At 37.9% G+C, this 22,430-nt stretch overlaps 2 protein-coding genes and 1 non-coding gene across 4 annotated transcripts; all 3 read right to left on the bottom strand.

Annotated features, from left to right (window-relative positions):
• Positions 1–1,186: 1,186 nt before the first annotated feature.
• On the bottom strand, positions 1,187–5,536 carry LOC149046995 (uncharacterized). The gene is made up of 7 exons (XM_089204206.1): positions 5,446–5,536; positions 3,840–4,097; positions 3,302–3,424; positions 2,879–3,001; positions 2,423–2,477; positions 1,774–2,058; positions 1,187–1,596 (listed from the first exon to the last, which is right to left on the bottom strand). The coding sequence occupies exons 1-7, from the start codon at positions 5,504–5,506 to the stop codon at positions 1,323–1,325; spliced, it is 1,179 nt and encodes a 392-aa protein (XP_089060332.1). The 5' UTR covers positions 5,507–5,536; the 3' UTR covers positions 1,187–1,322.
• An 8,158-nt stretch (positions 5,537–13,694) lies between these two features.
• LOC149046994 (uncharacterized) lies at positions 13,695–20,650 on the bottom strand. Of its 2 annotated transcripts, XR_016185625.1 has the most exons (6): positions 20,426–20,630; positions 18,325–18,578; positions 17,364–17,478; positions 16,866–16,988; positions 15,943–16,566; positions 13,695–15,578 (listed from the first exon to the last, which is right to left on the bottom strand). XR_016185625.1 is itself a non-coding variant. In XM_089203007.1 (5 exons), the coding sequence occupies exons 1-5, from the start codon at positions 20,484–20,486 to the stop codon at positions 16,412–16,414; spliced, it is 708 nt and encodes a 235-aa protein (XP_089059133.1). In that variant the 5' UTR covers positions 20,487–20,650; the 3' UTR covers positions 15,237–16,411. The 2 variants fall into 2 exon arrangements, 1 of the variants encoding a protein (XP_089059133.1); XM_089203007.1 differs by having other exon boundaries at positions 15,237–16,566; positions 20,426–20,650.
• A 654-nt stretch (positions 20,651–21,304) lies between these two features.
• On the bottom strand, positions 21,305–21,413 carry LOC149046993 (U6 spliceosomal RNA). The gene has a single exon (XR_016186448.1). It is a non-coding gene; the product is annotated as a U6 spliceosomal RNA (small nuclear RNA).
• Between the last annotated feature and the right edge of the window lie 1,017 nt (positions 21,414–22,430).

Below are 22,430 nucleotides of genomic sequence, written 5' to 3'. Positions count from 1 at the left end.
ACCGATTAAAGAGCGAGGTAAAGCCTAAACAGTGTATTCTGGGATTACTTTCGTTCGACGCTCTTTAAAAAAGGCTCTATTATTTTTTACGCCTTCACTTTAGGTCCCGGTGAAATGACCGTCTGACGGCTGACACAGAAAGCTGAGATATAAGCAAAGAAGCCATCACTGCTGTAAATTTAATCACTAAGGATACCCGAAATAAAACCTTGACTTGAAGGCCGTAGTTAGCATTTAAATGTAGTCATTGATAATGATATTAACACAACATTAATATTAATAGCAACAACAATAAAGATACTACTATTACTATTAATGTAATAGGTTACAAGTAAAGTTTAGTCAAAATAATTACAAGGTTTTGCACGGTAGGTTAGCACACGGTTTTGTTTCAGAGTTTCCTAGAGAAGAAAAATGAAGATGGAAAAAAAAGGAAGACAACTGATTCGATCTCATTGCCAAAACAATGATTCCTAACTTTGAACTTTTACATACTGACATTTATCAGCCTCAAACTTCGGCTTGCATTGTGGCCTATTTCTTTTATAATAAATTGGTAAATAATTTTTGAGAAATGGCTTTATTTCTTACATACGCCGCTGCCATTTGCGAGATATTTAAAACATCAATGTTAAGCTGGTCATAACTGCAATGAGGCGCAATTTTATGTTGATTTATGCATCTAATAGTTAATATTTAATCTCTTGCTATGAATCAGTTATGCTTAGCATTCGAAAGGTGAACCGAATATTTATAGCTTAGTGTTATTTAGCGTTTCTTTGACGAAGTATAAAACCCCGTGCTCATTCGTCAGTAACACTGTAGTCTTCCTCACAAGCATTTCAATAAGTGATTTATCAGTCTCATTAACTTACTAATTTTTCTCGCAGTCAAGATTGATTACTGCATAAAAGTCAATCATCATGAGTGATAACAGAAAATACAGCATTTACAGTATAGTACCAGCAACCTTAAATAAAACGTTTTTTCTGATTTATTTGCTCCGCATGTTTTTCATTCCACCTGTTCTGGTTGCCTCTTTAAAGCTTGTCTAAAAATGAGTTTCTATGCCTCTTTGTTTTGTTATTCAATCAGAGATGGTGTAATGGCACCCGAGGAATAATTTTCAATGAAATTGGTAATGTTCGTGCTCATATGCACCTTCCATTTTCGTAACGAGAAAACATCAAAGCTTCTAATGATTTCATTTCGAACGATCTGTAATGCCCAAACATCTCACAAACCAGAACGTTCGATTGTGGCGCTCTGCTCCAGTCTCCTTTGTAGCCCTCCTTAAAGGTCGTCACACCGCGTGCTCTTCCTTAAAGTATGTCTTTCATGTATTTCACTTCATCTCCTGATAGCGCTTTATCAACTACAAGAAGATCTCTTATGTACCCATCAAAAGTCGGTATCTTCATGCTGTCTCGTTTCAACCCAATGTCGAAAACTGTATGATCATTTTCGATCAGGTCTAAAGGACCATTAGAAACACTCTTGCTACCTTTTATAATTCCATCAATGTACAGAATTCCCTCTTTTCTATCTCGGCTCCATGTGAACGCCACGTGCATCCATTTACTGGGGATGGTCTTCCTTTGATTATGAGAGAACAGAACACAAAAGGGAATGAGGCTTTGCGCAAATCTCCGCTTCTCAATATACCTCCTAGGAAGGTAAATCGTTCTGAGATACACATTTGAGTGCTCTACGTGTCTCTTCCTATTTATTAATAGCACGTTGGAAAAGAAAAGATGTATCTTATGCACTTACCAGATACAGGGATAAACTATTTTATGTCCATGCGGATTTCGAAGTTGAGCACAAATTCGACGCCAACCATAAATAAAGATTCTGAACTGATGTGGTTCTGACCAGTCAGAATAGATATGAACTGGACGATTACTTGGAAGGCTCAAAGCCTTTATCCAACACATGATACTAAAGCTGATAGCTCGGATCGGGAGTGCTGGGGTTTCTGCGTAGGAATGCCGGGATCCATTCAAGTACAGTACTTTCCTGCCATCAGTATTTTGATAGGAAGCACCATTGTACAAACTTCTCAATTCACGAAAATAAGGGAAATATATTTGTTAACATGCATACCATACCATGTGGAACCCTCTTTACAAGAAGTTAAATGAAATAATGACATCATTAACTGAAAATATTTAACAGCGTTTCAAGAAAAGCAGCTTAATGATCCTCTCCGGGAAGTATTCACTGTATGAGGAAGTCGAAGGAGATTTTTGAAATTCCTGTGAAAAAATTGGGGAAATAGCTATAGCAAACGGGGCAAAATAACCGCAGATATTTGCTGAAACTAGAGTCTATCCACAATTATGAGTAAGAATTTGACCTATTCACAACAGTAGTGTTCGACCAGTTCTTCCTAGCAGAAGAAAGCATTCTTTTATCCTACCTTACATTTGAATCAGATCCATTGAGTGCCCAATGAAAACGAAATCCTTTGAATCCTTGAATTTAACAATTAATACTGGAGTGAGTTGATCACGATTTATCAAACAATCATTTTTTGCTTAAGTGTTAAGGATGTTTAAAGAAGGGCGAACTAAATTTAAAACAAACTAACAAAGACAAGAAGTCTAGAAGGCAAGTAATTGGACGATTTGAAATAATTCCCTTATTTTCGTCCAGGGATCTACAAACTGCTTAGTGTAAACAACATTTGCAAATACTACAGACTACTAATTGTAGTACAGCACAAGTGGAAAAAATGTTTAATTTTTAAGCTCATGTACCTTTTGTGAAGAAGAGGCTTTTTATTAACTCTCATCTTTCAAAAAGGGTCCTACTGTGGCTGAGCTTACGGTGAATATAAAGTCTTAATATGACATACGTCTATAAAAATACCCACCCACGCATAAGAATCCATCTCCGACCATATTGTCTTTGCATTTACAAATGTAGCCTCCAATAGTGTCGCTGCAAGTGGCGTTCACGTGACATTTGGCACTTCCGGTGTTACATTCAATGATATCTGTATGAAGATAGAATTGATACTGTCAATTATCCAGACTTATACCTCCTCGCTTTCGCAACTGTAATCACAAATAGGACGGGTGAAGTGGTACCCGTATGGGTTGCAAGCGTTTTAGGTTAAAATTTTGAAACGAGCTGAGTAGAAAAAAAACCTGAGCTTATCACTTATTGAACACTTCGTACTGGTTACCAGAAGTCATACCGTGACACTCTACAGAGTAAGAAATAGCTAAATGTGGATGGATGCATCGTCAGTTATCCCTGGCTCTGGAAAAAAAACGAAATATCGCCTTCTTACTTTTGCACTTTTTGCCATCTCCTGAAAATCCAGCTTTACAAGTGCAGATAAATGAGCCCACGGTGTTGTTGCAGTACGCTTCAGCTGAGCAGTCATGCGATCCAGAGGAACACTCGTCCGTATCTCAAAAAAACAATGAGACCCTACGTTAACTAACGATTAAACACTAGAGAATAATGCTCTCAGTAAGACTACCATCAAACCATTCTCTCGATGTTATTTTAGCATGAAAAAAGGTACCACCTACATGGTGAACGGCCAATACCAGACGGCTTAACCAACTTTTTCTAAAATCTATACTACGATATTGCTCAAATATAGCACTTTTGTCTGTCAAATTGCACAACGCTAACAATTAAATAATTGTTCACTAACACTAACGTTTCTTTCTTTAAGTGCCGTGTCTTTCCAACACCGTTTTTATATCTGCTTTCTAAACTATACTCCTGTCTTTACTACGTTCAAGAGAGGATGCCTTTCTTGCTAAGTGTTAAACATGGCGCTGCATTAATCACAAAATGAAACATATGCAGTATACCTACCATGGTTGGATGATAAGTGAAGCCTTTCTTACAAATGAGATGTTCAGGATGTTGAAAGTGATCAGAGTCACTCAGTTCACACTTTAATTTGCCCCTGGTTTCTGAAATTCCAAGATTAAAGGATGAACAGAAGTTCTCTGCGTAACACCTCAATTCACACTGATCTTTGCTATCAACCATTAAGGACTTAATGACGTGATTCTCGAGGTAATCGTCTTCCATAGGTTGAACAAACTCCAAGATTCTGCACGTTTCTGATAATAAAAAACATGAAAAATGCTAAACGGAACTCAAGTTGATTATGATGTGATGTCACAAAAACCAACATGAAGCAATCTAAGGCAGCTGTATGTGCCACAGGGCTCCAGCTGCGCTCGGGCGATACGCACGTAAGGTAAAACAGTTACTATAGCCTTCTTTTCTTTATAATTCAGTTTCCCTATCTTCAACAGATTCTGTGTTAACTAGGTGTAAATATTTTTATGCTAAGCAGGCTAATGGTGAATTGAGGTATTTCTCATTGAATAAGTTATATATCATAATGAATACGGAATTATTTAAAGTACTAAATAAAAAGAAATGAATCTTTGAATGTTTTGGCCAACTGTCATGGAATTCTGGTTCGCATGAAAGAGATTTGTTGACGTCAACTGCTGCGTAGGAAAAATTGTCGTGAAGAAAGGTCTTTTGCCCCGCAATAAGAAATCTTTTACTTCAAAATATAAACAGGTGGTGTCAAAGAAAATGTTAATTAATGAAGCCTGGATCGAAGATTTGTCACTGCGTATTTTAACAAGTCAAGATGTTTGCTGCGAAAGTCTTAAACGGTTTCTTTTGCAAACTCACGACTTCCCTTTAAAATATAAGATAATTTTCAGTTTTTAAAAAGTCTTTCCTTAAAAGCCTTTCAACCTGACATGAGAGTTGATTGCAGAGTGTTCGCGCAAGACTTGATACGTCACAAATTTTTACGCGCCGAAGACCACTACGTAATTTTTGATCGCCACGGGCGAGACAATTTGATTTTAATTTGAAGGGTTGAGTATAGGGCCTCTATTTCGGTATCACTAACTATACGGAAGGCTAGAAATTCTACCAGATCAATACTACTTTAAAAGGAGGGTGTATCAAGCTAAGAGCAGCTAAAAAAAGTCGTTAATTAAAGAAATTCAACAAGGAAAGGCTAGACCCGCTAAGATTGTACGAAAACAGGGTTTCATATTCATTTGATTACAATTTTGACAGAAAATACTGCAAAAAAAATTAATAAAATAAAAGCACTGTTTTCCGCGCCTTCGAGCTGGAAGTATTCAATCAAGAGCAGAAAATATGAAAACATTCGTTTCGAAACATTTCGTTTCATTCCAGTTCATATAAACTTGCGTATCTATAACGAACGCTTTATTGCTAAGCACAGTAATAATTGCAAAGGGTAACGTCGCTTTTGTGTTTCTTAGTGTTATTTTTGTAAATTCAGTATTTTCTTTTTCCGAGTTACTTAAGACACATTGTAAACCATAGCTATTGGAATATTTAACGACAAAAATGTGCAGAGAATTCACCGCATGTTCGCACAATTTTTTCTTCTAGATTAAATCTAACCTTGCGCATAGATGTGTGAAACGAACAATATCTTCCACAGAGCAGCAAATGCAGTGAACATGATTTTGACATCAACTTTCTTTCCGTCACTCTCGAGGAGACCAACAGCTCTCCTTACAACCTGGGTTTTTAAAATAAAATTATTATTGTTGACAGGTGATGACAGCTGAAAATTTAATTGTGCAGAGGAAAACCATAGTAGAACCACGCTAACTTAACTAATCGCATTTTTATGAGGTTTTTCTGTATTTCGCCAGACCCCCTACCCAAGTAATATTCTTCCCTGAAAGACTGAACTATTTTTGACGTAAACAATTTCTTAAGTGTACAGAATTCCTACTGTATCAATTGAGATATTATGCAAAGTCCTACTATAACAATAAAATTAATTATCATAAACTAAAACAGAAGGGAATGCTGAAGGCGCACTCTGATTGGCTACTCAAACTCCGAATATTCTTTGCTTTTCATCTCCGAGCAACTCACGCGGAATTTGCGCCCGAAAATATTGTAATCATTGCAGGAATAAATGAGTGGTTAAAACCATCTTTTCGTGATATATTATCTCACTGCTTTAGTATACACTAAAACAGCTATTTACCTTAGTGTTAGTGGTTAGCGGTGGATATTTACGGGGGTCTTTTAAGACGGAAGGGCATGAGGGATCACAACACATCATGAGGCGCGATTAACTCTTTTTGAGAAGAATTCGCTCAAAATCTCTTTATAGTCCTCTTATAGTCCTCATAACACCAAGTTATAAATGTTCGGTCCATCTTTCCAATACTAAGCATAACTGATTCATAGCAAGAGATTATAAACTATCTACGAGATGCATAGATCAATTTTAAACCGTGCCTCACTGCAATTATGACCAGCTTAACTTTGATGTCTTACATTTCTTGCAAACGGCAGCGGCTCATGTTATAAATAAAGCCATTTCTAAAAAAATTATTTACCAATTTATCGTAAAAGAAATAGGCTACAATGCTAGCCGAATTTTGAGGCAGATCGATGTCAGCATATAAAGTTCAAAGTTAGAAATCATAGTTTTGGCAATGACATAGAACCAGTCGTCTTTCTTTTTTTCCATCTCCACCTTTCTTTGTGAAACTTAGAGACAAAACCTTGTGCTAACCCACCGTGCTAACCCTTGCACTTATTTTCACTGCACTTTATTTTTAGCTTCGTACATTAATAGCAGTGACATTATTTTTATTGTTGTTGTTATGAATATTATTGTTATTTTAATATCATAATCAATGATTACATTTAAATGCTAACCGCGGCCTTCAAGTCAAGCTTCAGTTTTGAGTCAAGTTTCCTCAGTGATTAAATTTACTTAAGCAGCAGTTATGGCTTCTTTCTATCTCAGCTTTCTGTGTCAGCAGTCAGACGGTCATTTCATTGGACCTATAGTAAAGGGGTGAATTATGATAGAGCAATTTTAAAGAGCGTCAAACGAAAATAATCCCAGAATATATTGTTTCGGCTTTACCTCGCTCTATAATTGGTCTTAAAAAAACTGGCCCCACCCACAGAACCTTAGTTACAATAACCTTGAATGAACAATGGAAGGAAATGGTAACGCTTAGGCGAGTGAAGGATTGTGAAACTTGGGGGAAAATATCACTTAAGACAACTGCGTAAATGATATCACTGAGAGAACTAATGGTGCAGTTTATAGACTTACTCTTCCATTCGACCCTCTGCAACAACTAAAATGGTCAGGTAGTTAAAGAGAGATCGTCGTACGTGGTAAAAAGTGTTGATTCAAGTATGTGAATTTCTTATATGTGCTTAACAGAGTTAACTATACTTAGAGTTCGCTCACCATCTACGCCCAACGTGAATCCAAATTTCAGGCAAGCAATTATACTTAGGAAAGACTGTCAATGAACCAGACTTACTACTCGTCTATCCAAACCCGGCTGACGATGAGAAACGATGATAAAACATGTTTGCGCTGACTCGCCCTCTCCTCGCTTGGTTTCACGGAGTCGCTCCTTTCCGCCAAACTGCAATCAAGCAAAGAAACAACGTTTGTTACAATCCTGCATGTTTATTAGTACCATAACCAGCTGGGATTATGGTTATCAATTTTTTTTCCTCTTTATTGACATGTCGTAGTTTCAAAGTTACAACTGAGCATATTTTGCTAAAGAAAAACTCCCAGAATAAGATAGATGGTAAGTTTTGAGCTCGGTAAAGAAATAGAGAAAGATGTTTTTCGTCATTTCACGAGCATGGGAGAAAGAAAAAATTCTGAGTCCCCATGAGGAATCGAACCTCAAACCTTCGGATTCCGCGCTCAAATGCTCTACCACTGAGCCACAGAGACTAAGGTGAGCGCAGAATCCGAAGGTCTGAGGTTCGATTCCCCATGGGGACTCAGAAGTTAGTCTTTTTCCCTCGTTCGTGACAAGAAGAAAAACATCTTTCTCTATTTCTTTACTGAGCTCAAAACTTACCAAATCTCTTATTCTATTTACAAACATTACGCCATCGACGTTGCTAATCCTTGCAAATGAATCCAATGTATACTTCGCACTCGGACAGTTCGAGAAAGGGATTGATTATCTAGAGAAAGACCTGAAAACCAGCATAGAGTTTCATGATTGGGAAGGAGAAGCAATGGCCTACACCAGTTTGAGTGCCGCTTGCCATATTTTATACCAAAATGAGAAAGCCATCGAGTACTGCAGAAAGGGACTTAAAATTTTTCGAGGTAAACGAATCAGACAAGGTGAGGGAAGAGGCTGCCTTAACCTTTTAAGCTATTACCTCCATCTTGGAGATTACGCAACAGCCTTGAAATATAGCGAAGAAGCCCTCAAAGCAATTCGTTCAAATCAGAAGAAGGAGATATCCGTACTCAGTCAAGCTAAGATTTGCAATATATTTATGCAGTATGAAAGGTCTATCGGGTGGTGCAAGATAGCTCTTATTATCAAAACAGCCATGGCAGACCAGCAAGGCAAATATCAGTGCTACTTGGCCTTTGGCAAAACCTATAACAGCCTCGGTCAGTATAGAAAAGCAATTCACTATGCGAATGGAAGTCTCAAAATGGGCGGAGAACTGGAAATCGGAGATGGATCTCCCTCGAGTATCATTGATAATGCACTCTACTATCAAGGTCCCTTCGAATAATCAATTGAATATTTCACAAAAGATCTTCCAATATATAAGGCACCCAGAGATCATTTCGGCGAAGGAGACTACTACTCGAACATTGATACTGCATATTTCGCATTGGGGCAGAATGTCTCCAGCTACAAAAGTCTTTGCCTTATGCAAATCAAGCTCGGCAAACAACATGGTGCTCTGTGCATCGCAGAACAAGGAAGAGCCCTGTGGACCTGCTTTCAGCGAAGTATGGTATTGAGAATGCCAGAGGTTCGAGAGCGCTCGATTTTGAATGCCGTTAAAGAGCTTGTCACTAAACACCAAGCAGATATGCTCTACTTGGCAACTCATCCAGGACCTATATCGATTTGGTTCTTGAAGAAAGACAGAAGAATATCTTCCTTTTGGTCTGCCAGGGCTGATTCCCTTGGAGATAATTTGGAGGACATATTGGAGGAATTAACAAAAACCATTTTACATTCGCTTGATGACGTTGACTGCGAGGATCGTTCGTAGGCAGAATGCTATGGAGGTGAGTTTCCATCTGCAGCAAAGCACAGCGAGGTATCTGGGTCTGCCAACAAAACTGAAGAATGCGAACGCGGAAATCTTGAATCAAAGTTAAAGTTAATATTCAAGCTGACAATCTCTCCTTTTGCTGATGTTATCGAGGGTCTAGAGATCGTGATTGCCCCGGAGGAGCTGTGGTTTCTTAGGAGTGGTTGGGATCGCCCGTGTTTTTTTGGTGTCCGGTGCCCGAAAAAATGAGTGCGAGTGAAGCTCTCCACCGTTTCATAAGTGTAATACGAGAATCACCAGAGTACAACGATATGAAGTACTGGGCACCGTTTGTCCTACGTGGAGAAAACGTAAAATTGAATTTCGGTTGGGAGGTAAGAATATAGATCTCAGCAAGTTTTGAGCCCCATACAAAAGTGTTACAGCTGTTACAGACTGTTTCTTCACTCGTGTAAACGAGTATCGATCTTTGGCTTCCATTTTGTAAACAGGTGTTCCATCACATTTGTTTTTCATAACTTGAAACCAAATTTTGGGCCGCTGCTGATGGCCGACCGTCTACTGAAAATTTGTTAATCAATGTTGTTTGCTATTGTTTTAACTTGTTAACCAACAATTCCCGACTGCCGTGTTGAAGTTGATGGTTTTTGACCAAGGAAATGCAAGTGAATGCCTAGATTGTAAATTTTTTGCTAGTGCCCCTCATTTAGTTCATTCCCTTTTTGTTCCTTTATTTTGTGATGATGTTCATAATGATAACTAATAGTTCTTAGATTTACTGTCTTTACCATTCGCGAATCCTGTAATTTATATTCTTCCTTCATATTCTAAGAGTATAGTAAAACAATAATAATATAGTAAAATAATATGCAACAGCGCTGCATTACACTGCATTGCATTGCACTAAGCATAGTTTGTTATTCTTTCTTTCACGACAGAATTCGTAGTTACATTCCAACAGGTCAAGGAGAGCCCTGACGCGAACAGATCAGGAAGCACCAATTCAAGGGACAGAGACCGGTGACTTTGTACCAATTAGTATCAAATGGAACTAAACTAAGGCTAGTCTTGCAATTTGTGGAATATCTAGTTCAATCCTCTAAACACTGAAAAAGATAAGTCGATGATTAGCTCTTGGTTGTTCTTGGCCAGGCATAGCCCAAGCACATGACCGTTTTCAAGAGTGTTAGGCAGTTTGCATAAGTTTAGTTTGAATTATCCTTGGAAGTGTCCTTTGTTTTGATTGACCGGTCCGATTTATGTACAGCTCAATTGGAATGTCTGTCACTTCGATGTAAACGAATACGATTCGATTTACTTCTTTTGAGTGCACTGTTTTGTATGCACGTGTTTGCATTTCGATACATGTATTTAGGGTTCAACTGACTTACGTGTTATGTAGAAATATGGCTGCGGTTTGATTCATTTCGGTAAGATTCGAATAATATACTACAAACGGTTTTTTTAAGGTATACCTAACTTTATTAATTTAGCAATAACTTGCACTGTCTCGCTGGCTATTTCTGCGAGAAAAACACTTTTTAACTCGTGAATTGCGCGCATGCGCAAGAGCGAGTTATAGATACGATGTGGGGAATAGCATTCGCTCGCTCGCTCGCTCGCTCGATTGGTCGATTCCTGTACACTTTTATTTTAGGCTTTTGAGTGCATTTGATAGTTTTTGGCGAGCAATAAACAAACAAAATGGCGACCTTTGTTGCTAAGAATAGTGGTGGGATGAAAAAGAAGCCAATGATAATCTTAAAAGAGTTTTTTTTTCGTTTTAGTTTCAACAAGCAGCGCCAGCGACTGGCAGGCATGCAAGGATTCACACTGAAATAACAGAACAACCTTCGTTTTTCATAAAATTGTAATTCACAATCCTTGAACTTGAAAACAATCGGAAGATTCATTGAAAATATCACTAACTGCGAAGCGCACGGAGTTTACAGATGTTCAAAAGCTTTTTCTGTTATAGCGTGAAATTGAGGACAAAATCGATCATAACGTTTCGTATCGTGCGTTTTCCCTGTGTGAAGCAACAAAAGATGCCGGGGACTGACGAAATTACAAGTTAACACGAAAATCATAGCTAGCGATTTTCGGTGGATTTTTAACGAACAATCTTCTTGTAAGTTTCAAGACAATTTGAAGATTCAAAATACGTATTACGTACTAAAATGTGGAAGTTATACACCACAAAATTGGTAAATAGGCCTGAAATGAAATTCTATCTTGTTATTGATTATACGTTGCCTAGTACTTGACTAAAATCTACCCAGGCGGAGATCCAAAATGACGGTGGCAGTCTTGGCTTAGTTATATCACTCATAACTCGTTCTCGTTTGTCTCATTTGATAAAGAGGGAATCGTTAATGTTTTCATTAAGACGTTATTGCCTTGATTTTCTAATTTTTACAATGATAGACAGTAAATTTCACTTTTCACCCACATTTACTTCCAACCTTTTCTTTTGAACCAGAAACGAAAATGATGTACGTTTAAAACACATGACATCATTCACCCTTGTCAAATGTAATAGCATGATCATTTCAATTTCAATTACTTTGTTTCTTTGCTACATTAGCGAACACTGAACTACTGCTTGTACTCTAGATACGACAATCAACCAAAAAATTCCCTAAACCAGTTAACATTAAACATAATCCAAAAAATCATGTGTCAATTCACGAGTTTGCTCATAGAGTACTTTGATTAAATGTATTTCATTAGGCAGTGCCATTCATGAGAGAGTGGAAACAAGGGATTTTCAAAGACAATTAGACAATTAGATGTCCTTCCTGTAGTCACATATTTCACTGATCACAGACGGATGAACGTAACTTAATTTCAGTTTCCAATCTACCTTGTAGTTTTACTTCGACAGCAACAGTTCGATTTTTAGTCGCAGTCCGCTATGCTTGGTTGCCATATTTCACGAAGATGAAGGTGGCAAGGAGAACTGGAGATCGATGTTTCATTATGACCACTACATCCGGGGACCAAGTGGCGTATTTCTCGTATGCAACAAGGGTGGTCATATGGAGCAACGACGTCACGATTCCAACCTTCCCAAACTTTGCTGAATGAACTTGGGTCATTAGTAACTTTGGTTTATCCATATAATTTAAAAAAATTGAGCGTTAGCTCGAAGAAATGAATTTTATGCTCGAGTAGTAAAACAATATCTCACTCATTCGCTGCACTGACTCGTAAGATATTGTTCTTGCAACTCGAACATAAAATTTCTATTTCTTCGCCACTGTGTAATATCCTGTATGTATTTTTTCTTGGAAATTATATTCACTCATATTCATATTCACTCTGGTTTTCAGTGCTTGTATTCCCTACTTATGCAGCCGATCTTTTGTTGGTAAAACATAAGCTCTGCTAGAAGAAAAGCTAAGGCTTCCTCGTAAAGTCAAAAGCTCTTACAATAAGTTGTGGTTGCGGTAGTAACATACTGCCTTCGGTGGCATTTTCATTTTATAGGAAAAGATAAACAGGAAGGCAGCATATGATCCAATTTTCTATAAAGTTAAAGGAACGAGCGTAAACGAACAGTATCAGAGAAAAACCCGGAAGAAAACTCTTATTTACATTGGTTTTCATTGCCTGTATTGCTTATGTATCCAGCTGATCTTGTGTTAGTAAAACAAAAGCTCTCTTGGCAGAGAAGCGGGCCAGACGGGAATTGCCCCCACTGTAAATGCCAGTTTAAAAATTGGCACAATTCAAGTCTTTAAGAAAGCAGTCGTGTTCCTTCTTTGTTCGACTTGGATCAAATTGATGTGAAAATAGGAGTTTTTCGTTGGCAAAATATCCTCAGTTTTAGCTTCGAAATTACGATATGTTGTTAATAAGAGAAAAAATAGATAACAAACAATAACAAACACGGAGGATTGTAACAAACGTTGTTTCTTTGCTCGATGGCAGTTTGTGGAAAGGAGCGACTTCGTGAAACCACGCGAGGAGAGGCAAGTCAGCGCAAGGGTTATCATCATTTCTTATCGTCAGCCGGGTTTGGATAAATGAGTAGCAAGTCTGGATCATTGCCTGCGTGAATTTTGGATTCATGTTGACAGAGATGGTGACCGAACTCTAAGTAGTTAATTCTGTTAAGTACATATAAGAAATTCACATACTTGAATCAACACTTTTTATTAAAACTGTGTGTTGTGTTTCTTCGTGCGACGATCTCTCTTTAATTATCTAATTATTTTACCTTTGCACTCAGTTGTTGCAGAGCTTCGAATGGAAGAGTAACTTTGTAAATTGTACCATTGGTTCTTTCAGTGATATCATTCACGCAGTTGTCTTAAGCGATATTTTTCCACTTCTTTCGTTATCCTTCACTCACCTAAGCGCCACCATTTCCTTCCATTGTTCATTCAAGGTTATTGTAACTGAGGCTCTGCGGGTGGGGCCAGTTTTTTTTAGACCGATTAAAGAGCGAGGTAAAGCCTAAACAGTGTATTCTGGGATTACTTTCGTTCGACGCTCTTTAAAAAGGGCTCTATTATTTTTTACGCCTTCACTTTAGGTCCCGGTGAAATGACCGTCTGACGGCTGACACAGAAAGCTGAGATATAAGCAAAGAAGCCATAACTGCTGTAAATTTAATCACTGAGGATACCCGAAATAAAAGCTTGACTTGAAGGCCGTAGTTAGCATTTAAATGTAGTCATTGATAATGATATTAACACAACATTAATATTAATAGCAACAACAATAAAGATACTACTATTACTATTAATGTAATAGGTTACAAGTAAAGTTTAGTCAAAATAATTACAAGGTTTTGCACGGTAGGTTAGCACACGGTTTTGTTTCAGAGTTTCCTAGAGAAGAAAAATGAAGATGGAAAAAAAAGGAAGACAACTGATTCGATCTCATTGCCAAAACAATGATTCCTAACTTTGAACTTTTACATACTGACATTTATCAGCCTCAAACTTCGGCTTGCATTGTGGCCTATTTCTTTTATAATAAATTGGTAAATAATTTTTGAGAAATGGCTTTATTTCTTACATACGCCGCTGCCATTTGCGAGATATTTAAAACATCAATGTTAAGCTGGTCATAACTGCAATGAGGCGCAATTTTATGTTGATTTATGCATCTAATAGTTAATATTTAATCTCTTGCTATGAATCAGTTATGCTTAGCATTCGAAAGGTGAACCGAATATACATATAGCTTAGTGTTATTTAGCTTTTCTTTAATGATGTATAAAACCCCGTGCTCATTCGTCAGTAACACTGTAGTCTTCCTCACAAGCATTTCAATAAGTGATTTATCAGTCTCATTAACTTACTAATTTTTCTCGCAGTCAAGATTGATTACTGCATAAGAGTCAATCATCATGAGTGATAACAGAAAATGCAGCATTTACAGTATAGCACCAGCAACCTTAAATAAAAAGTTTTTTCTGATCTATTTGCTCCGCATGATTTTCAATCCACCTGTTCTTGTTGCCGCCTTAAAGCTTGTCTAAAAATGATTTTCTATGCCTCTTTGTTTTGTTATTCAATGAGAGATGGTGTAATGGTACCCGAGGAATAATTTTCAATGGAATTGGTAATGTTCGTGCTCATATGCACCTCCCATTTTCGTAACGAGAAAACATCAAAGCTTCGAACGATCTGTCATGCCCAAACATCTCACAAACCAGAACGTTCGATTGTACTGCTTTGCCCCAGTCTCCTTTGTAGCCCTCTTTAAAGGTTGTCACACCGCGTGCTCTTCCTTAAAGTATGTCTTTCATATATTTCACTTCATCTCCTGATAGCGCTTTATCAACCACTAGAAGATCTCTCATGTACCCATCAAAAGTCGGTATATCCATGTTGTCTCGTTTCAACCCAATGTCGAACACTGTACGATCATTTTTGGTCAGGTCTAAAGGACCTTTAGAAACACTGTTGCTATCTTTTATAATTCCATCAATGTACAGAATTCCCTCTTTTCTATCTCGGCTCCATGTGAAAGCCACATGCATCCATTTGCTGGGGATGGTCTCCCTTTGATTATGAGAGAACAGAACACCAAAGGGAATGAGGCTTTGCGCAAATCTCCGCTTCTCAATATACCTCCTAGGAAGGTAAATCGCTCTGGGATACACATTTGAGTGCGCTACGTGTCTCTTCCTATTTATTAATAGCACGTAGGAAAAGAAAAGATGTATCTTATGCACTTACCAGATACAGGGATGAACTATATCACTTCCATGAGGATTTCGAAGCTGAGCACAAATTTGATGACTTTTATCGATAAAAATTCTGAACTGATGTGGTTCTGACCAGTCAGAATAGATATGAACTTCATGATCACTTGGAAGGCTCAAAACCTTTATCCAACACATGATACTAAAGCTGATAGCTCGGATCGGGAGTGCTGGGGTTTCTGCGTAGGAATGCCGGGATCCATTCAAGTACAGTACTTTCCTGCCATCAGTATTTTGATAGGAAGCACCATTGTACAAACTTTTCAATTCATGAAAATAAGGGAAATATATTTGTTAACATGTATACCATACCATCTGAAATCCTCTTTACAAGAAGTTAAATGAAATAATGTCACCATTAACTGAAAATATTTAACAGCGTTTCAAGAAAAGCAGCTTAATGATCCTCTCTGGGAAGTATTTACTGTATGAGGAAGTCAAAGGAGATTTTTGAAATTCCTGTGAAAAAATTGGGGAAATAGCTATAGCAAACACGGCAAAATAACCGCAGATGTTTGCTGAAACTAGAGTTTATCCACAATTATGAGTAAGAATTTGACCTATTCACAACAGTAGTGTTCGACCAGTTCTTCCTAGCAGAAGAAAGCGTTCTTTTATCCTACCTTACATTTGAATCAGACCCATTGAGTGCCTAATGAAAAGGAAATCCTTTGAATCCTTGAATTTAACAATTAATACTGGAGTGAGTTGATCACGATTTATCAAACAATCATTTTTTACTTAAGTTTTGAAGATGTTTAAAGAAGGGCGAACTAAATTAAAAACAAACTAACAAAGACAAGAAGTCTAGAAGGCAAGTAAATGGACGATTTGAAATAATTCCCTTATTTTCGTCCAGGGATTCACAAACTGCTTAGTGTAAACAACATTTGCAAATACTACAGACTACTAAATGTAGTACAGCACAAGTGGAATAACTGTTTAATTTTTAAGCTCATGTACCTTTTGTGAAGAAGAGGCTTCTTATTAACTCTCATCTTTCAAAAAGGCGGTGAAAGAAAATCTGTAATAAGCCACACTAGTGGTATTGCAGGGTCCTACTGTGGCCGAGCTTACGGTGAATATAAAGTCTTAATACGACATACGTCTATAAAAACACCCACCCACGCATAAGAATCCATCACCGACCATATTGTCTTTGCATTTACAAATGTAGCCTCCAATAGTGTCGCTGCAAGTGGCGTTCACATGACATTTGGCACTTCCAGTGTTACATTCAATGATATCTGTATTAAGATAGAATTGATACTGTCAATCATCCAGACTTATACCTCCTCGCTTTCGCAACTGTAATCACTAATAGGACGGGTGAAGTGGTACCCGTATGGGTTGCAAGCGTTTTAGGTTTAAAGTTTGAAACGAGCTGAGTAGAAAAAAACCTGAGCTTATCATTTATTGAACACTTCGTACTGGTTATCAGAAGTCATACCGTGACACTCTACAGAGTAAGAAATAGCTAAATGTGGGTGGATGCATCGTCAGTTATCCCTGGCTCTGGAAAAAAAACGAAATATCGCCTTCTTACTTTTGCACTTTTTGCCATCTCCTGAAAATCCAGCTTTACAAGAGCAGATAAATGAGCCCACGGTGTTGTTGCAGTACGCGTCAGCTGAGCAGTCATGCGATCCAGAGGAACACTCGTCCGTATCTTCAAAAAAGCAATGAGACCCTACGTTAACTAACGATTAAACACTAGAGAATAATGCTCTCAGTAAGACTAGCATCAAACCATTCTCTCGATGTTATTTTAGCATGAAAAAAGGTACCACCTACATGGTGAACGGCGAAGACCAGACGGCTTAACCAATTTTTTCTAAAATCTATATTACTATATTGCTCAAATATAGCACTTTTGTCTGTCAAATTGCACAACGCTAACAATTAAATAATTGTTCACTAACATACGAAGAAATGATTGCAAGTGGAAAGGTGAAGGCTTTCTCTCAGGTCGTAGATCATTACGCGCAACGCTTTACGTTAAACAGGTGTATAACAAAGGGTGTATCGCGATAATAATACAAACCTCTTTCGCAGCTTTCAGTTCTAGTCCAATTAGCAGGACAAACACAGCGGAGTTTCCAGTGAATTGTTGGTACACAAGAAGCAGCTGGGGGACAAGGAGAAGTGCCACAGAACTTCTGTTGAAAACAACAACAAAAAAAGTGATATTTCACTGAAATAATTAGCCATGTCACGAAGAAATTACGTGTTCTACAGTTTTTTCAGAAATTTGAAATTTTCCTCAAACTTTTAAGTTGGCTGGATGAACTTTTCTTCAACTCCTGCTGGCCGATAACAGTTGACCTTAAAACTTTATTCTAACATCTCATTCTGGTAAATTTAGTTTTGAAGCGATCCATAAAAGAAAAACGTTTCCTTTTTATCAACAGTTATCCTGGTCGCACTGAAGGTTCACGCTAGCGCAGGGCAGGCGTAATATTGGCGAGCGCGTGCTCAGTATTTTCTTAACGTAAATTATGGCCACCATCTTTTAATCCAATGGCAGCGGAAGGCTGGGGAGAGAAAGAAATTTGTACCAAGGGGGTAAGCGACGGTCAAGAGTAAGGAAAGGGATGGGGTTGGGGAGTGACTATATTTTCGCCGATACCCACCCCCTCCCCCCCACCACTGCCTTTATCTCTAAATGGCCGGCTGAAAAAACCATCGCGAGCTTCTTCACGTTAACTCGCCTTGAGTTTCTGCAGGCTTGGTTCACGCATTAGATACTGCTACGCCAAAACCTACATCACCTTCCATAAGAGTTCTTTTAAGTTTTGAAAATTTTTAGAGCTAATAGAGGAAAAACCCTGGTGATTTCTAAACGTTTCTTTCTTTAAGTGCCGTGTCTTTCCAACACCGTTTTTATATCTGCTTTTTAAACTATACTCCTGTCTTTACTACGTTCAAGAGAGGATGCCTTTCTCGCTAAGTGTTAAACATGGCGCTGCATTAATCACAAAATGAAACATATGCACTATACCTACTATGGTTGGATGATAAGAGAAGCCTTCCTTACAAATGAGATGTTCAGGATGTTGAAAGTGATCAGAGTCACTGAGTTCACATTTTAATTTGCCCCTGGTTTCTGAAATTCCAAGATTAAAGGATGAACAGAAGTTCTCTGCGTAACATCTCAATTCACACTGATCTTTGCTATCAACCATTAGGGACTTAATGACGTGATTCTCGAGGTAATCGTCTTCCATAGGTTGAACAAACTCCAAGATTCTGCACGTTTCTGGTAATAAAAAACATTAAAAATGCTAAACGGAACTCAAGTTGATTATGATGTGATCGCACAAAAACCAACATGAAGCAATCTAAGGCAGTTGTATGTGCCACAGGGCTCCAGCTGCGTTCGGGCGATGCGCACGTAAGGTAAAATTGTTACTATAGCCTGCTTTTCTTTATAATTCAGTTTCCCTTTCTTCAGCAGATTCTGTGTCAACCAGGTATAAATATTTTTATGCTAAGTAGGCCACTGGTGAATTGAGGTATTTCTCCTTGAATAAGTTATCCATCCTAATGAACACGGAATTATTTAAAGTATTAAATAAAAACAAGTGAATCGTTGAATTTTTGGCCAACTGTCATGGAATTCTGGTTCGCATGAAAGAGATTTGTTGCCGTCAACTGCTGCGTAGTAAAAATTGTCGTGAAGAAAGGTCTTTTGCCCCGCAATAAGAAATCTTCTACTTCAAAATATAAACAGGTGGTGTCAAAGAAAACGTTAATTAATTAAGCTTGGATCTGTCACTGCGTATTCTTAACAAGTCAAGATGTTTACTGCGGAAATCTTAAACGATTTCCTTTGCAAACTCACGACTTCCCTTTAAAATATAAGATAATTTTCAGTTTTTAAAAAATCTTTCTTTAAATGCCTTCCAACCTGACATGAGAGTTGATTGCAGAGTGTTCGCGCAAGACTTTGTCCTTCACAAATTTTTACGTGCCGAAGACCACCACGTAATTTTTGATCGCCACGGGCGAGACAATTTGATTTTAATTTGAAGGGTTGAGCATAGGGCCTCTTCTTCGGTATCACTAACTATATGGTAGGCTAGAAATTCAACCGGATTAATACCACTTTAAAGGGAAGGGTGTATCAAGCTAAGAGCAGCTAAAAAAGTCGTTAATTAAGGAAATTCAACAAGGAAAGGCTAGACCAGCATAGATTGTACGAAAACAGGGTTTCATATTCATTTGATTACAATTTTGACAGAAAATACTGCAAAAAAAAATTAATAAAACTGTCCAACCAGTGTTCGTTAGCCCTAAGCTCGATCAACAGCTTAAGCAACACGAAATTAAGCCCCCTATTGTTAACCAACAATGTATCGTTTATGAATTTAAATGTAACCTGTGTGATGCAGGGTATGTGGGCTATACTCGTGGTCACTTACACGATCGCGTAGAAGGGCACACAAGGAAATCATCTTCTATCTACAAACACTACCACCTCCAGCACAATAGTGAAATGCCTGAACGCTTGATCGAGCAATTCAACTTCATCGCGAAATGTAACGGCAAATTTGATTGCCTTGTTAATGAAATGTTGTATATTCGCATGCGTAAGCCAACACTGAACGTGCAAACGGATTCCATCCGCGCCAAGGTGTTTGTTTAAGCCGTTCATTCTAATTTATGCTATTCTTGTACCTTTCCTTATTTGCATGTTTTTAAACTAGTCTCTTGATAATGGAGTCACGATGACCCCGAAACGTCGAGTAATAAATCTTTCCTGGTTTTTTCTAATAAAATAAAAGCACTGTTTTTCGCGCCTTCGAGCAGGAAGTATTCAGTCAAGAGCAGAAAATATGAAAACATTCGTTTTAATGTTTTCATCCCAGTTCATATAAACTTGCGTATCTACAACGAACGCTTTATTGCTAAGCACAGTAATAACTGCAAAGGGTAACGTCGCTTTTGTCTTTCTTAGTGTTATTTTTGTAAATTCAGTTTTTTCTTTTTCTGAGTTACTTAAGACACATTGTAAACCATAGCTAGAGAGATATTCAACGACAAAAATGTGCATGAGAATTCACCGAATGTTCGCACAATTTTTTCTTCTAGATTAAATCTAACCTTGCGCATAGATGTGTGAAACGAACAATATCTTCCACAGAGCAGCAAATGCAGTGGACATGATTTTGACATCAACTTTATCACTTTCCGTCACTCTCGAGGAGACCAAGAGCTCTGCTTACAACCTGGATTTTTAAAATGAAATTGTTATTGTTGGCGGATGATGACAGCTGAAAATTTAATCCTGCAGAGGAAAAACTAAAGTAGAACCACGCTAACTTAACTAATCACATTTTTATGAGGTTTTTCTGTATTTCGCCAGACCCCCTACCCAAGTAATATTCTTTCCTGAAAGACTAAATTCTTTTTGACGTAAACAATCACTTAAGTGGACAGAACCCCTACTGTATCAGTTGAGATATCATGCAAAGTCCTACTATGACAATAAAATTAATGACGCCCTCTGATTGGCTACTCTCTGAGCAACTCGCGCGGAATTTGCGCCCAAAAGTATTGTAATCATTGCAGGATTAAATGAGGGGTTAAAATCATCTTTTCGTGCTATATTATATCACTGCTTTGGTACATACTAAAACAGCTCTTTACCTTAGTGTTGGTGGTTAGCGGTGGATGCTTACGTGAGTCTTTTAAGACGGTGCGTGCGGCATAAGGAGTCACAACACATCATGAAGTACGATAAACTCTTTGCGAGAAGAATTCGCTCAAAATCTCTTTATAGTTCTCTTAAAGGGGAATATGTTTCCGCGTCAGGCGTAATTCAAGTTGTGCTAACCATTCCCACAAAAAGCGTGCAAGGAAGCGGAAATAGAATGATTCATGTTCTTTCGGTTTCTGATTGTTTTAGCGCCAGTTCTGTCAGAGGACTAGTTTTTGCCTGTGCAGGTAGCATCAAGCTGAGCTAAGTTGTCACCGAAATGAAAAAATTTGGAAAACTTCAAGAATTTGCGTGTCATCCTTGCGCTACGGTCAGGCTAATTTTCTCTGTATCGTTCCAATTTTAGTATATGTGCTGCCATTAAGCGAGCGCGTTTATTTGCACTGCCCGACGAAATACAAACTTGTTTACCGTTATAAACTTCATGGCTCAGTGGGACAAGTTCAAACTTGCCTCAGGCTATGAATATTCAAGTAAACTTTGGACAGTGTGAACCAGTGCGAAAACACGTCTAACATTTGTTTGGTTTGCGGACGGGGTAACTGTCACGTTTTTTCAGAACTTTCCTCGCGGTTAATCAGACGAGTTTTATTATCCTGGTAACTCGATAGCTTCTTAAAGAGTCACGTTTTTTGTCATTGAAAATCCCTCCAGGCTAAATGATTTTGAAAACTTGACCCACAGTCACAAGGATCGCAGTTCATCAAAACTTTAAAAACATCCGTTTAATTTTTCGGCGCTAAAAAGGATTGTAGGTTACCAAAACCCTATAATTTTAGGTAGAACAAGGTAGAACATATGGATCACCCAAAGGCACTTGAAACAGTCGTTATTTCAGATCCCGATAGAGAAGCTCGATACTCTTTGAGCTCCTCCCGTAACAGCTGAGGTCAAGTTTGACTCAAAAATAAAATTGAGAAAAATATGGGTAAGCCATTCTTTTATTTCACAAAGGAGTGATACCATACCTGTCTATAAAAGATATTTACTGATTTGGTAAAACACGTAAAATTTACATTATTCTCTTCAAAGTATTTTGTTTTTGTAGATGATGATTTAAATATTCATCGTCATAGAGTTAAAAGGTTTAATTAAAAATACTCTTCAGGTAGTTGATAGGTAAGTTTTTTCTTTGAATTCCATTCAACCCTGTTTCGGAAAAATCATTTCGCTTAGGATTGACTGAACTTTCTGAGTAAAGGGCCAAACGTGGTCTTGATTTCCTCAGTCAGTAAAGCACAAGATTAATCTCTTTTAACAGTTAACAGTTTTAACAGTTTGACTTAACCTTCCTTGTTCCTACATCTCCTTGAAAACTTCTCGATGACGTCAAATCGTCTGCTGCGCTATCAATGTACAGCGGTTTCTGACATAAAGCTTGCGCAGAGT

This window comes from Pocillopora damicornis, chromosome 4 (assembly GCF_964200805.1).
Source record: "Pocillopora damicornis chromosome 4, jaPocDami1.2, whole genome shotgun sequence".
NCBI lineage: Eukaryota > Metazoa > Cnidaria > Anthozoa > Scleractinia > Pocilloporidae > Pocillopora > Pocillopora damicornis.
Note: the sequence above shows the minus strand (reverse complement) of the source record. Positions and strands in the feature narration are given on the sequence as shown.

Coding starts and splice junctions, on each gene's coding strand:
- LOC149046995 (XM_089204206.1), bottom strand. CDS start 5,506: ATGTTCACTGCATTTGCTGCTCTGTGGAAGATATTGTTCGTTTCACAC. Junction 3,425..3,839: donor TTATCATCCAACCATGGTAG/GTATACTGCATA, acceptor TGTTTTTTTGAG/ATACGGACGAGTGTTCCTCT. Junction 2,478..2,878: donor AGATGGATTCTTATGCGTGG/GTGGGTATTTTT, acceptor GTTAAATTCAAG/GATTCAAAGGATTTCGTTTT.
- LOC149046994 (XM_089203007.1), bottom strand. CDS start 20,486: ATGTCCACTGCATTTGCTGCTCTGTGGAAGATATTGTTCGTTTCACAC. Junction 18,579..20,425: donor TTCACACATCTATGCGCAAG/GTTAGATTTAAT, acceptor TTTTATTACCAG/AAACGTGCAGAATCTTGGAG. Junction 16,567..16,865: donor AGATGGCAAAAAGTGCAAAA/GTAAGAAGGCGA, acceptor ATCTTAATACAG/ATATCATTGAATGTAACACT.